This window comes from Somniosus microcephalus, chromosome 8 (assembly GCF_052327205.1).
Source record: "Somniosus microcephalus isolate GS21.2 chromosome 8, FLI_Smic_1.0, whole genome shotgun sequence".
In the NCBI taxonomy this organism is placed as follows: domain Eukaryota; kingdom Metazoa; phylum Chordata; class Chondrichthyes; order Squaliformes; family Somniosidae; genus Somniosus; species Somniosus microcephalus.
The window spans coordinates 37,350,933-37,366,243 of NC_140994.1; the positions used below are offsets into that span (position 1 = coordinate 37,350,933).

Genomic DNA, 15,311 nt, shown 5'->3' on the forward strand with positions numbered 1-15,311 from the left:
TAAGTCGCGCTGTGCGCGCCAAAAATTCAGTAGCGCCGCGCCCAAACGGCTGCCGGCGCTACTGAAGGCTGTTTGCGCCTGAAAACTGGCGCTACGCGCCGCAATTCCGGCGCTGCGGCGCCCGATGCGGTGCGGCAGGCTCGGGAAGTGCAGGCCTCCTCCTTCAGTTAAGGAGGAGCTGCCTGCACCCGCCCGCTGGCCGGTAAAATCTTCACAAAAATGAGCCCGGCACCTCGGGGAAGTGCCGGGCTCGCAGCCGAGAAGCATCTGTTCCGCGGGGGGGGGGGGGGGGGGGGGGTGGGGGAGTCCGGGAAGGGAGGTGCGGGCAGGCGGCCGGCGGGAAAGCGGCCGGCCGCCGCTCCACCTTTATGCGCCGGCGCAAAGTCGTGCAAGACTCTGTTGCCAGAGTCTTAGTTGCGGCTGCCACGGGCGAGGCGGCCGCAACTGAATTTCGGCACTGGGGCCCGTCACCACGGCAACCGGGACGCTGCGCACACCGATGACGTCATCGGTGCCGGCGCAGCGCTACCGGTGTAACGCCGATGTTGGGCCCTAGTCAATTTCAAAACCGGCTGTAAGTCCAGTGCAATGCCCTCTAGCGCCGCAAAATGGGCGCTAAGCCCACTCAATTTCTAGGCCCATAACTCAAGGGAGTCTGGACATGCGACTGTGAAAAATTTAAATTGTGAAATTTGTTCTGATGAAAAAGATGACAAACAAGAAGATCTACACCAAGTGGACACTGAAAATATATTCAAGTCATTCCAAGTGCAGGTGCTTTGTCCTAGTTACTCTCAAATAAATATTTTATTTTAATTTTAATGTTTTAGAAAAATATTTGATTGGATGAACTGGTGAGAATTAGTTGGTACAGAGGTGTTAGTGATGGGGCACAGGAGGCCAAGGTAGATTGAGGCTCTGTTTATAATGCAACTACCAGTCTGAGACCAGTAATGTAGAAATGATTTATAGTCACCAGCACTTGAATCAGATTGAACTCTTGGGGGCAGGAGAACTCTGCTCCTGGCCAATACATTTTAGATGCTTTGAGCAGCGGGCAGCAGCATCCAGAGTCTCAGAACATTACAAAAAGTTCCATACAACTTTATATAGTGCGCAAGAACTTAAAAAGGGACCCAGGAGCGTGAGGAGGCTTTCTCAAGGGGGTCTCACAATGCTTCACTCCGGAAGCTGACTGGGGCCTGACTTTGGATTATATGGTTACTATTGCATGGCTGCAAAGCAGAAACCATTTTGTAGTAAACCCAGAAGTGTTAATGTAACTGCATCTTTGGGCTGCACGGTTTGATGCTCCAAGCCTGGGTTCACGAACTGTTAGAAAAACCTTTCGTAATTCAGGATTACAGTTCTTGTCTAGATAACACTGCATAACTATCAGTTGTTCACCCTGATATACCTATCAATTTATCCAATGAAAAGCGACGAGTTAAGAAAGTAACTATAGGTTTTTATTGGCTAAATAACAGAGCCCACCCTCGTGGGTGATCGGATCCAACAAAGAGGAATACCAGCCAGTCGACCACCTTTATACCTGGGCAGGTAGGTGGAGCCGTGGGCGGAGTCAGCAGTGGTCAGCCCAGGTATAACAGCGTGACAAGAGGCGACCTCGTATAGCGATACAACAGTGTGAACAGTGATAACCATAGAGTAACGATATAACAGTGATAACTATAGTGTAACGATAGTGAACGATAAAAGTGGTTTACCACACACCCCCATTTCACAAAATAAGTAAGCACCTGTGAATCTTTAAAGCTAAAGTTAGTGGTCATATTAGTTTTTTTTGGTTGGCTCGGTTTCTGGAGAACTGTGCTTGGAAAACTCCATGACTGTGTTGCCATTTTGCCAGTTGTGCCAAGCTCACACAATGGATGTTGTGCATCCTTCACTGCAACATTTTATCATTTAAAAAACAATAGTTTGAACTTCCAATTTTCTGCTCTCTCACAGGTGGTGGCTTGGGTTTGGGTTCCATGGGTACCAGCAGTCTTCTGACACTTTAATCAAGTAGCCATTTTTTCATGCGTGGAGGTATTTGCGGCTCATCAAGACTGGATGTCGGACAAACAGCATAAGATAGCTAAAAGTGGAATCAAGCAAAGGTAGCCCATTGAGTTGTCCAACAGAGGAGAGGTGTTGATGGAGGATGGTGTGGTTGACCGTGTGAAAAGTTGCAGAGAGGTCAAGTAGGACGAGCAGCGATAATGCACCACAGTTACAGAGGATATCATTTGCAACTTTGGTTAGGGCTGTTTCAGTGCTATGGCAGGAATAGAAACCTAATTGGAGAAATTCAAACACAGAGTTGCAGAAAAGAGGGGCACAGATTTGGGATGTGACAACACATTCAAAGACTTGGAGAGGAAAGGAAGAATAGAGAAGAGGCTATAATGTGCAAAGACAGAGGGGTTAGATGAAGAGGGCATAAACACAGGCAGTTGGGCCCAATGACCTGTTTCTGTGCTGTACATTCTATGTAACTCTATGTTATGGCCTAGTGTTGCACTGGTGTGGTAAGACAGTGGTACTTTCATATTAGAAGCTCAGCAGGGATATGGCCGTGCCTTCTGTTGCCTAGGCCCTAAGCTCTGGAATTCCCTGCCTAAACCTCTTCGCCTCACTACCTCTCTTTCCTCCTTTATGACGCTCCTTAAAACTTACCTCTTTGACCAAGCTTTTGGTCACCTGCCCTAATTTCTCCTTATGTGGCTCGGTGTCAAATTTTTTGTCTTTTAATACTCTTGTGAAACGCCTTGGGATGTTTTACTACGTTAAAGGCGCTAAATAAACACAAGTTGTTGTTGTTGGAAAAATAAATCAATCTCTTGTGCGCCTTCTAATAGTTGCTTACAGATTTAAATAAACCCAACTAAATATTGGGAAGACCAAAGCCATTGTCTTTGGTTCCCGACACAAACTCTGTTCCCTAGCTACCGACTCCATCCCTCTCCCTCGCATCTGTCTGAGGCTGAACCAGACTGTTCGCAACCTTGGTGTCACAGTTGACCCCGAAATGAGTTTCCCACCACCACCGTTTCCTCTAAGCTGCGTGGCTGTGCAGCTGTCTGCAGTTCTCGCACAGCCCAAGACCGGCTTTACTAATGTGAAATTTCGCACATGCGCGAAACTTTGATTGGGCCGCGCAGCCCGTTAAAGGGATCACACCCCGAAATTTAAAATTGGGGGAACACTGGTGACCACATATCCACACCATCACAGAGATCTCCTAGTTCCAGCCCCAGAACATCACCCAACTCCGTCCCTGCCTCAGCCCGTCTGCTGCTGAAACCCTCATCCATGCCCTTGTTACCTCTAGACTTGGTTGTTCCAATGGACTCCTGGCTGGTCTCCCACATTCTACTCTCTGTAAACTTGAGGTATCCAAAACTCTGCCTGTGTCCTAACTCGCACCAAGTCCCGTTCACCCATCACCCCATGCTCGTTGACCTACATTGGCTCCTGGTTAAGTAACGCATCGATTTTAAAATTCTCATTCTTGTCTTCAAATCCCTCCATGGCCTTGCCCCTTCTATCTCTCTAATCTCCTCCAGCCCCACAACTCTCCATGATATCTGCATTCCTCTAATTCTGGCTTCTTGAGCATCCCTGATTTTAATCGCTCAACCATTGGTGGCCGAGCCTTCAGCTGCCAAGACCCTAAGCTCTGGAATTCCATTCCTAAACCTCTCCGCCTCTCTACTTCTCTTTCCTCCTTTAAGGTGCTCCTTAAAACCTACCTCTTTGATCAAGTTTTTGTTCATCTGCCCTAATATCTCCTTATGTGGCTCGGTGTCAAATCTTGTTTTGTAACCCATGAAGCGTATTGGGATATTATATAAATACACAAGTTGTTGTTGGTGTTGATGATCTGTGAATAATTTACCTGTCACAACTCTATCAAACTAAAGGGAGAAAAAATAAAATGCTTTTTAAATGGGGAGAAAAATAATTTAAAAAAGTAATTTAACAAGTTAGATGATGCTGTATGATAAGTCATATGATGCAAAATGAAAAATCTTTAACTGTTATAACTTGTAATTTCTCCCACTGAATTGCTTGACTTAAAACCGGATAGTGGAGAAATGAATGAAGGATAAACTATGTTGCCTCCGTATCAGTTTCGCGCCACAGTAAGGCCCCATGAACCGGGCGCGGGTAGCGAACAGCGCAACTGCGGCGTTCGCTACCAAATATCGCGAATGGGGCACTGCGCACACCGATGACGTCATCGGTGGCGGCGCAGCGCAAATGGCTAACGCCACCATTAGCGCCCCTGCTGAATATCGCGGGAGGCACAGCCAGTGGCGCTACAGCCACTGACTGCATCTTTAGGCGCTAACAGGTGGCGCTACTCACCCAATTCCCTCCCCCGCCCCCCGAGTGTTTAAATAAACCAGACTGACTGTAAAGCTCTTTACAGAAAAAATATTTATATGCACACAAGCAAACAGAACATAGGTCCAAATTCCTTCATAAGGAGTGTTTATATGGTACTATGCATTTATAAGGTACAAGAGCAGTGGAATTATTAAGAGTTATTCTGAGGCTAATAAGTAACGGCAGCTTGATTCACCACAGGGCTGCTAGGCTGTAAACCTACCTGCATTTGGGTCTTCATTTAGCCGGCTATATTTAGACTGGTCTAACTTTGTCCTACACTTCCCAATGGGTACCCAGACATATGTCTCTGGACACAGCAAGTCAGATGGATCGTACTGACCCTAAGAAACAAAAGCAAAGAAACATTGGCTATAAGTTACACAGTAACATTCTGAGTGATCTAATTATTCCAATGTATGAAAAGAAATGTAGTGGAAGAAAAATTAGGGAATATCTGAATAATTTTAAAAAACAAAATAAAATGAAGTATAAAGAATAATTGGTAGGAAAAGTGCTAAAATATACAAAAATACATAATACCTTAGACACCATACAAGAGGGTGAAATAAAAGCATTAAATAAGTGGTTAAAATTTTTGTTACTGCAGTGCTTTTATAAGGAAAAAAGTAGTGTCTTTTACTTGACACTGCAAATATATATTTACACACACAAGGTTCATGACTCCCCAGATTCCCAAGCTAAGTGGAGCTCTCTGAGGTCAGGCACCCTCCCAGGGAAAAAAGGAAAATCTGAAGAAATCTCACCAGACTTTCTCTTAAGGCTTGCAGAATACACACCAACAGCAGCATGAATAAAGAATTAGGAGCAAGATCCCTGCCTGCCACCTTTGGCAGGATACAACACATGGTTCATGCAAGGGAGAATCAAATCATGAGAAAGGGAAGGGAAGATATAAATACTGCAACTAAACAAAAGTCAAAAAATAGAAAAAAAACTTGAATGTTTTATAATATAAACTGTTAGGAAGACACTATAAACAATAGTAGTCTTTTCTGTTATGACTACTATAAAGTTGATTAAATCAAGTACCTTCTGTAGATTAATGAAATTTAATATCAGTTTGAAATATATACATTTCTATATATAATCAAAATTGTTGCTGTATGGCAAGTACTTCCTGTACACATCCGGTGTTACATTTTCATAATGGAAAACCCATGTCAACAAGTCACAATAGTAAACCCTATCTAAACATGGCAACATTTCAGTCATGAAGCAATTAAACCACTCAATGCACTCTTTGGAATAAGTTTTGCCCACCATTTCTTTTCCTTGGTAACTGGAATTTCTATTGCCCAAATTAAGGCTATAAACAAAATAAATCTTAAAAATTACATATTTCACAATAATGATTAATGTCATCTATTGAATATTTCCCCTTTAAAAAAAAAAAAATACTTCATTAAATTTTTTACTTGAAAGTCTCAACCACTCCCAGAAGGCCGGGCCTTGAGTTTGATATTTTTGTCAAGAGTGCAGATGCGGTTACCTGAAGGTAGGCGCTTCAGTCTGAAAATGTGCATTGTACACAATTTCCCAAGGTGCATTAGTAGCATTTAAGCTGGTCAAATAATAGAACGTTTCTCTCTCATTTGTAATAAAATCCATTTGACCAAACCACAGTACCAATGAAGCTGGATAAGCAAGAGTATGCACGTATAAACTGATAAGTTTCCTTAGTAATTTGGGACTACTGCACATTGCAAATCAGCAAGTATATCTGAACCATAAAGCTTTGGCAATGCCCTATATTGCTCGGTCAAATGGGACAAGCGTTCCAAATAAATACCATTTAGTGGGGAATTTAAATTCAGTACTTGGAAACTTCAGAGATTAATTCCCCAAACGACAATAAAATTATGTGTTGTTTACAATTTTAAAACACAGTGAAACTTCCATTATCCACCATAATGGAGGTCGCTCTTCTCCTGGATGGAAATTGGTGCATAATCGAGAATCCCCAAATGTTAGCTTAACTTGTGTGGTATCGCAATACCCTAGGCACTGGAATGAACATAAATATAATCGTTCTTGGGCTTTAAAGGTAGATTCATGTCAGGCAGGATGAAACTGGTGTTAGCATTTTGTACAAAGGTTTGTCCTGCAAAAATTGGAGTGTTGATAATGGAAGTTCCACATTACATATATATATTGCAGGTAACATTTCTAATTCTTTGTTCAGCCATACTTCTTCAAATGGCCTTCACACATCTAAATCTCTCAGCACTTTTAAATAATGGATCATGCTCCCCCTCAATTTTTCACTATGGAGCAGTGGCCATGGAGATGCTTGGGGTTACTACATGGGGTGCTTCATCTGTACAATGGCAAGCATTTCAGATTTCAGGGGCCTATTGTTTAGGATGGTGCTGTTGATTTAATGCTTTTAATTACATCTAAGCATACAAGACTCATATATTAAGACTAGACACAATTTCACAGGACTATCAAAGCAATAACAAAGTGAAATAAACTATTGAGTTTAAAATAAATTACTGGAGTACATTAAAACAATATATCCTGAATATTTTATTTATTAATAATTGAGAATTATTCTTTTGCAAACTCTGATAATTTTGCAATTGTACAGCATCAATTGTACATTTCATACTGGTCATCTGTGTCTGCTATGATATTAAATACTGGCCAAAAATGTTACAAAAATAGTGGATAGATAGAAGTGGCTTCAAGGCTTCAATTTCCTGGGGAAGGTCAGACATAGTGCATTCTGCTGTCTGATCAAATTACTGGCTTGGTATTTATTGTTCTGTATATAATTAAGAACTTAACAGGTAAATTTTGCAGCAGGACATTTAAGAATTTGAATCCTGAGTGAACTAACAAAGTGCCTGTTCCAAGCATAACACAATCAAATTATAGACTATATAGTGATTTACAATTTAATTTCATGAAAATGTATTTCACTACAAATAATGAAACCTGTTTTCAGTTACAGGGCATTTCATGTTTTGCTTCCAGTTTCTATGTTAGAGGAAAGTAATGCAACTTTTGACTTATCATCAAACTCAATAAAATAGTTCTATCCAGTTTTTTTTTTTTTAAATAAAAGGTCTGCTTTGATGTTGAAATTCTTTTCCATGGATCTGCAATTTAGGTTACTAGCATTTTGAGAGGGGGGAAAAGGCCACTTTATCTCCTTGGCGCCTGAAAGTTTATAGTTAGGAGAAAGCGGCACACTGCCTAAAACGGTTACAGCAGAACTATAGTGTTCAGTCTTCAGGTTCAATAACTGTATTCATGCTTAAACTCTTCTCCAGGAATTAGTGTAATCCTCTGAAAACAGAGCAGGGCTCAGTACAAAGGTGGCCCTTTAAAGCTGGTTACTCCTCAACATCAGTTAAAAATACATCTTGTATAATAGAGAATGGAATCGGTGGCAAGGGTACAGTTTTGGTGGGGGCGGAAGTTATCTGGAGGTAATTGTGGCTCATTCAAGGCTGGGTTTGGACAAGAATCTGATAACAATACAATATACAATTCAAAATTATTTTAGTAAGGTTATGAATTTTTTTCCAATCAGTTGTATTGTTTTCATTGCAATCTATGTGCCATTTGTTTCCCTAACAAGCCTCGAAAGTCTGGTTGCGATAATCATTAAACGCAGTTCATAGAAATAGAATTTTTTCAAGTGGGAGGGAGGAAAGCCAACAAAAAGCCAAAACTCCTCCTCAGATTCTACACTCTTATCATGTTTCTTGTCTAGATAACCTACAGCGAGAAGAGAGATGCATTTGTATAAACTGAAATTTAGAAATTTTCCAGACAGTCTGTTCAATAAGTGAAAATTAACAATAAGGAATAGCAATATCAGACCCAAAATGAACAGAAACCAACTGAAAAATAGGTCTGTTACAAAAACAAAAATGCAAATAGAAGCAATGGCAATAAAAGAGCTAGTATAACTGGGCTACATTGTGTAACACACTCGTCACCAGCTAGACTCTACTTTTGTTATTTTTGAAACAAATTCACTTGTCTTATTTTATAAAATTATAAATAATACCGTCTCAATGTGGTTTCCATTGACCTGAATATATTGCAATATAAAGTAGCAGAATTTCATTAAACTCTAGCAGAATTCATCTGGAAGAAAGGCAGTGCTTCAATTTATTAAATTCTGTCTTTTCTGTGAAAGAGGACACCAGTAGATTCTCTTTATAATAAACTTAGTCAAGGACTTTGTGGCCCCACTCACTGATTTCATTACACTAACGTAGATTGACTTAATTATATTCTAGACGAATGCTTTGCCTCCTTTGGCAAGTAACCCAAGCCTGCCTATTTTGACTAACACTGTTCGGCAGTTAGGAACCAGGACACAATGACAGCAGGGTAAATAGTATAGATCACTAAATCAAATCTGTGTTCACTAGTGTGAGAATAAAGTGTTTTGTTTTGAAGCTAACCACCGTAAAATCACATGAAAGGAGTTGGTTCAGTTTAAAGAGCAATCACTGCGTTCAGGAGACTGTTGTGTCATTTTAAATTACTTTTAGTCTAGATTGGTTGCTTGTTTTGCCAAGATTTCTGCTGTTTTTAGATGGATTTCACAGCCCTGCACAGTCACTAAGCAATGTTTTTTTCCATTGAGAGAAAACTAGCTGTAACAATAATTTCTGCTGAAGAAAAAAAACAATCTCTTGTGGTGTTGTTCATAGATAAATTAAACAATTTCAATATATTACTCTGAGCATTAAAAAGTCTACTATATTATCCTGCTTGTATTTTGCTTGGTTTCTAAATTTTAAAAAAATACTTGGGTCTGGAGTGTTTTGCTAATTTGTCTAATACTAAAGTGAGTCTATCGTGTTGCTGAGTGGGCCATACTAACCACGTGACATATGGATAATTCAGATCCTCACAACTCTTTATTTTTAGCTTACAATTCATTTTTCTTTAGCTTTGTTCCCCGCCCACTTAACCTCTCTGTTCTGTCTAACTAAATCTCATCTCCCCTTTGTCGGTGACCAATACTACAGAAGAGCAACTATTTTACTTTTAACATTTATTTTCTTTTATAATATGTGGCTTGCATCTCAGTTAACTTTTGTACTCAATGTAATTATCCTTCCTTCATGATTCCTTCTATTGCTTCACAATATATTTCTGAAAAATCACATTTTTTTACACCATTTGTTCATATGTTTCAAATTACATCCTCAACGCTTGACAGCAGTAACTGTGATTAAGCATCAATTTTTTTTTATTAAAGCAACCAATGTGTTCACTACATATCTTTTTCAAAAAGAAAAAGGGGGATGGAAAGGAAGCGATGGTGAATTCTGGGCTGCAGCAGGGCCCGAGCCTGTAGGGATGCTTAAACAGAGACAGCAAGATACCTGAAGTTGAAGACAAGGAGTGTGTCTGGCAGGAGAGCAGCTATTGGGGGGCTCATATCAGGAAGAAGTGTAGCAGGATTGGCAAGGAGACAGAAATAGGAAGGGCTTACATAAACATGTTGGCCCGGATTTTGCGGTCAGCGGTGCAAGAACAGCGCCAGCCGTTCATTACACTTACACTTGCCCACAGACTTTGAGGGCTTTTGCACTGGAACTTTTGGAGGAACAGGGCAAATCGGACAGCAACTTCCTGATTCCCGCGTTTAACTGCGCAGTCGCCGAAAGTTGCTGTCCGATTTACTCTTTAATAACAGTGACTGCTGATAGCTTCATCATTATTTTTACCACAAAATCCGGGCCATTAAGAATAGAGAGCAGTACCAGTCAGGGTGGAATCAGGACAATCTAGTGGTGGATGATGAAGATTGAAAACTGGTTCCAAAGACCAGCTTTTCAGCAACTGAAGCCGAAAAGTCTGAACATTTACATCACAGACATGACTGGACCAACTTTTAATATAATTTTGCAACATCAGACACAGAAACACAGATCTTGATTGTGTTTCATAGGCAATGGTTATGAATGCTTTAACATAACTAACATTTTGAAGACAGAGAAGCTACACACTTGAGATACACTGCTCTCTCCAATTAATGACAAAATGAATTAAAAAGGTATGCCTTCAAAACAACTAAACAAAGGACGAATAAAGGGATTACTAATGATTTGAATACACAGATACAAGAACTGTACCGTTACCCCTGGCAGTTCAGCACTGGGTTCCCTTCAGAGGATCAAGCTTGAAGACTGTTTTCAAAGGTGTTCAAATCAGAACATCCTCTATCAGTGAGTTTTAGTTGTGCTACGCTCATTAAATAGAGCTACTTGCAACTTATAGGCAAAAGTAATAAAATCACTGTACAATCCTATTACAGGAAACTTTGTGTTATCCGGAGGCGAACTGTCCGGAATGCTCGAGCCACCGGCAAAAATCAGGTGCCGCTTTCGTTGGGTTTTTTTTTTCTTCTCGTTGCTTTTTTCCTCAACAGTCAAGCTCTGCAAGGTCTGCTGCAGCTGTTGCTAAGCTACAGAGGCGCTTGGACTGTTTAGAAGCTGTTGGGTTTGTTGACAGATACAGAGCTCAGAAGCTTCCGTATCTTTCAACATTAGCGCTGGAGTGTCCGGCAGTTTTGAGGGAGCGGCAACAGCTCGGTCCTGTCAGTGCCGGATAGCACAAAGTTTCCTGTATATCTGTTGACATTTGGGTCAATCCAGTCTGTCCCTCCATCCTGGACAAATGGAGGCGAGCAGGACTAAAATATTATATTACATAACCATCTCTGATCGAACAATATAGGACAAATCTTACATTTGTACAAACTTTTTCCATTATAAATTCCTATGTCCACATTTATAATGGAAATGGTTTCTGTAAACTGTAATTACACCCTCACCTCTTCACAGTGAAGGCACTGCAGCACCACCACTGACTGGAGGGCATAATTACAGCGCGACAAGTTTACATAGGCTGTTACCATTATAAATGACATAGGAATTTATAATAGTAACATAAAAATGAGGATTAAATGTTTGATTTTAAAATGGGAACTTTATTATATCTGCATGCCCAATTATCCTCTGGCCTAAAGATTACATTTGATCCTGACTTCCTCGTGCAGCACCATGATAGATCAACTATACATATATTGGCCCGTATTTTCCAGTGCATACGCGCCTATAAGGGCCCCGCAAGTTCAGAATCACAGAAATCCCACAGTGCAGATAGAGGCCATTTCGGCCCATCGAGCCTGCACCGACACATATCCCACCCAATCCCCGTAACCCCAACACATATCCCACCCTATCCCCGTAACCCCATGTATTTAATCCCCCTAAGTTCTGGGTTTTCGCGCACATAAACAAAAAGTTGCTGTCTGATTTACTCTTTAATAACAGTAATATGAATACACAGATACAAGATCTGTACCGTTACCCCAGCAGTTCAGCAGATCCTTCAGAGGATCAAGCTTGAATAACGCACATGAGCAGTTAAGCTCGATCTTGACAGGTCGTACCCATCCCTGGGCGGAGAGTTGGGCTATTTGCCCAACTACTGCCCAGCAAATGCTTGTGAAATTCTTACGCCTGGTATAAGTAAGCGTAAGACCTGCTTTTACCAGTGTAAGAGTTTAAATGAATATAAAAATAATTTTTTTCAATTATTTAAACATTAAAACACCTGTAAAAAAAGTTAGTTATTTTTAACCCCTTTTAAAACATTTAAATTTAGTTTTCAAAAATTGTAAATTTGTTTTAAATGTTTAAATTGTATTTTAATTAATTTTAAACATGGCTTTAAAAAAAATTTTTTGGTATGTAAATGTGTTTTTTATAGGATCCCCATTTATGCTATGAATGGGGATCCCCTTCTTTCATTGGTTGGGCCGGCCCATGTGATCACAGGGGCGCTTGTGAACCACGCGCGCCCCTGGGATACGTGGGCCTCTACGCAAGCCTTTGCGTAGAGGCCCAGGAGCGCGAGTCTCCGTGGATCCCGAGGCACCAGGTAGGCGCGGATTTTATTTGTGGATCGGAGGCATTTCCCCGCAGGAAGCCTCCGACCGCAAATTCAGGCCCATTAATGCATCCGACCGCAAATTCAGGCCCATTAATGCATACATCTTTACAATAATTTTTTGTCTGATGTATATTAAGTCTGACACCTGGGTTGAGTCAGTCAATTTTCTCCCTCCTCATTGGTTAACCATTTAAATCTCCTTTCTAATTGCGTTATTTCCTTTTGTTGTTCACTAATCATATTATGTAAATCCTTTCTCCCAATCATATTCCACTAAAAAAATTCTGAGATATAGCCACAACCGTTTCTCACCACTCCACTACATACCCCTAAAAATAAGTTATAGAACACAAAATCTATTTTTTTTTTTTAAATCACAGACGTGCCTCCAACGACGTTTCCCCTCTTATACAAATAGCATGATACACTCTGCCAGACCTCGAACTATATACTGAATACTGGATACACACACACTTATACACTTCATGATACCCACTTGGCAAACTGACTCCCTAATTTCAAAGGCCTCCCAATGCTGACTGAATCACACTGTGTTATGGAATGCATTCCCCTAGTAAGACTACAATAGCAGTCAGGAAGTTTCCAACTTGTGCAAAGGAAGAGACATTTCAAAAACAGTGGGTCAGCCACCGCTCGAGATAGTTGGGAATTTCTCAGTTAGCATTTTCAGTTCTTGAATGTATCCATTATATATTCTGTTTATGTACATTTTGAAGGGCTTTAAATGCAGATTAAACTTTTTTGAAGAATGATCTGCTGATGTTTTAGTTATGACTACAAAGTACACATTATATTTTACTTCCAGTGGAGGTGGCATCTATTGTGTTAGCTCCAGTGGGAAACCCAAGTACTGCTTACTTTTTGCAAGAGTGGACAAATTCAGATCCAATGTCATTGGTGGTCATTATTTTTCACACCTTGATTCTAATTTCTGCTGTCCATATATAACTTTGTATTTTTAGAAACATTAATGCTTACTGCGTTGATTTTTATGTATTAAGGGATTATTTTGTTGCATCTTAATTGCGGCTTCACCTACAGGTTGAAAAACAAATTAATAGGGAAATTGGCATTTGCAAAGGCTTGGAGCTGATCCAGAGATAGCAACAGATTGAGCAGATGACAAAAATTTCTCAGAGATACAGCGGCCAAAAAAGTTCACCACCCACTCCACTACATAAATCATAAAGATTCAATTTATTACACAATAAAAAACCTTCCCGTTTCTCTATCTCACCTCCCACTTACCAGGTCCCATGAATAGTGTGCCCCAATACGCCACGGCCCAGCTGGCAAACATGGGGCCTAATGCCCGAGCTAAACAAGTCTCTGCACAGTGCAGCCTGCATCACAATGTATGTTCAAAGAGCTCAACTGTACTGTGAGGCTGAGGCAGCATAATCAAGCAACTAGATTGCAACTCTCAAAAGCAATTATGTGGCTTCATGCCCCAAACTTTCCTGCTCTTGCTTCAAACATAACATGGCTGCCTGCTGCTCCTAAAACCTTGTTACACATCTACAGAGATTTAATACTCTCTCACTTCCTATTTAATCCCAACTGCTGTCATTCTCCCTCCTGATATGAGCTCTCATCCTACTCTCCGTCAAGATTCTCAAATATCCCTGCCTCAGTTCCTTTTCGATCTTCCAAAATTCCCTAGATTCTAGAATGATCTTCCAAAATTCCCAAGATTCTGGAACAGTCCCAGGGGATGGGAAGGTAGCAAATGTAACCCCACTATTCAAGAAAGGAGGGAGAGAGAAAACAGGGAACTACAGGCCAGTTGCAGAACACCTCTGTTCAGTCCGTAAGGGTGACCCCGAGCTTCCGGTCGCCTGTCACTTTAATTCTCCGCTCCACTCCCACTCTGATCTTTCCGTCCTTGGCCTCTTACACTGTTTCAACGAAGCTCAACGTAAACTCGAGGAACAGCACCTCATCTTTCAATTAGGCCTTCTGGATTCAACATCGAGTTCAACAATTTCAGACTATAACCCTGGCCCCTATATTTTTTTTCTCACATGGCAGCTGTTGATGATTTTGCCATCACCATTTACACCTCATCTAGAGTCTTTTGTTTCTTAATTTGTCCCATTACCATCTCCTTTTGCCTTGCACCATCATCCCTTTTGTCTTTTAAGCTCTCCAGCCTTCCAGCCTAGCACAGACCTTCCCTTTGTTCTTTCCTCCTCACCTCCCTGTCCCTGACCCACACTTGCTTAAAAATCTGTTGCTTCTCTAACCTTTTCCAGTTCTGACGAAGGGTCATCGACCTGAAACGTTAACTCTGTTTCTCTCTCTACGATGCTGCCTGACCTGCAGAGTGTTTCCAGCATTTTCTATTGTTATTTCAGATTTCCAGCATCCGCAGTATTTTGCTATTCTATACTCTCTGGTGTTCAGAAGAATGAGGGGTGATCTCATTGAAACATAAGATTCTGAGGGTGACTGACAGCATAGATGCTGAGAGATTGTTTCCCCTGGCTGGAGAGTCTAGAACTAGGAGGCATCATTTCAGGATAAGGGGTCGGCCATTTAAGACTGAGACAAGGAGGAATTTCTTTGTTCAGAGGGTTGTGAATCTTTGGAATTCTCTACCCCAGAGGGCTGTTGTTGCTGAGTTGTTGAGTGTATTCAAACATAGAAGTGATACGCTTATCAATTACTCCATAAAAGGCGATGAATTAGGAAAGTAATGAAAAGGTTTTTATTAACTAAAGAACAGAGCATGCCTCTCGTGGACGACTGGTTCCAAGAAGGAAGTGGGTTGCCGGGCAGCCACCTTTATACCAGGTCATGTAGGCGGAGCCAGCTGAGGCATGCATTGGTACACAGTGAGTAGCAAGAGGTAACAATGTGCAATAACGATAACAGTAGTGAACGACAGTGAAAACAATAACAGTGGTTTACCACATTCACCCCTTGTT

General features: G+C 41.0%; 1 protein-coding gene across 10 annotated transcripts in view; it reads right to left on the minus strand.

The window, feature by feature from the left end:
- Positions 1-15,311, minus strand: part of ate1 (arginyltransferase 1) — a 322,895-nt gene that overhangs the window by 31,726 nt on the left and 275,858 nt on the right. For 9 of the 10 annotated variants that reach the window (XR_015079213.1, XM_085994567.1, XM_085994575.1 and 6 more), the window contains one exon: positions 4,622-4,742. The exons of the other annotated variant lie outside the window; for it this stretch is intronic. Coding sequence is in view for 8 of the 9 variants with exons in the window: in XM_085994567.1 (XP_085850693.1) it covers positions 4,622-4,742 (121 nt within the window). In the remaining variant the exon portion in view is untranslated. The remainder of the gene's footprint in view (positions 1-4,621; positions 4,743-15,311) is intronic. 10 annotated transcript variants of the gene reach the window in all.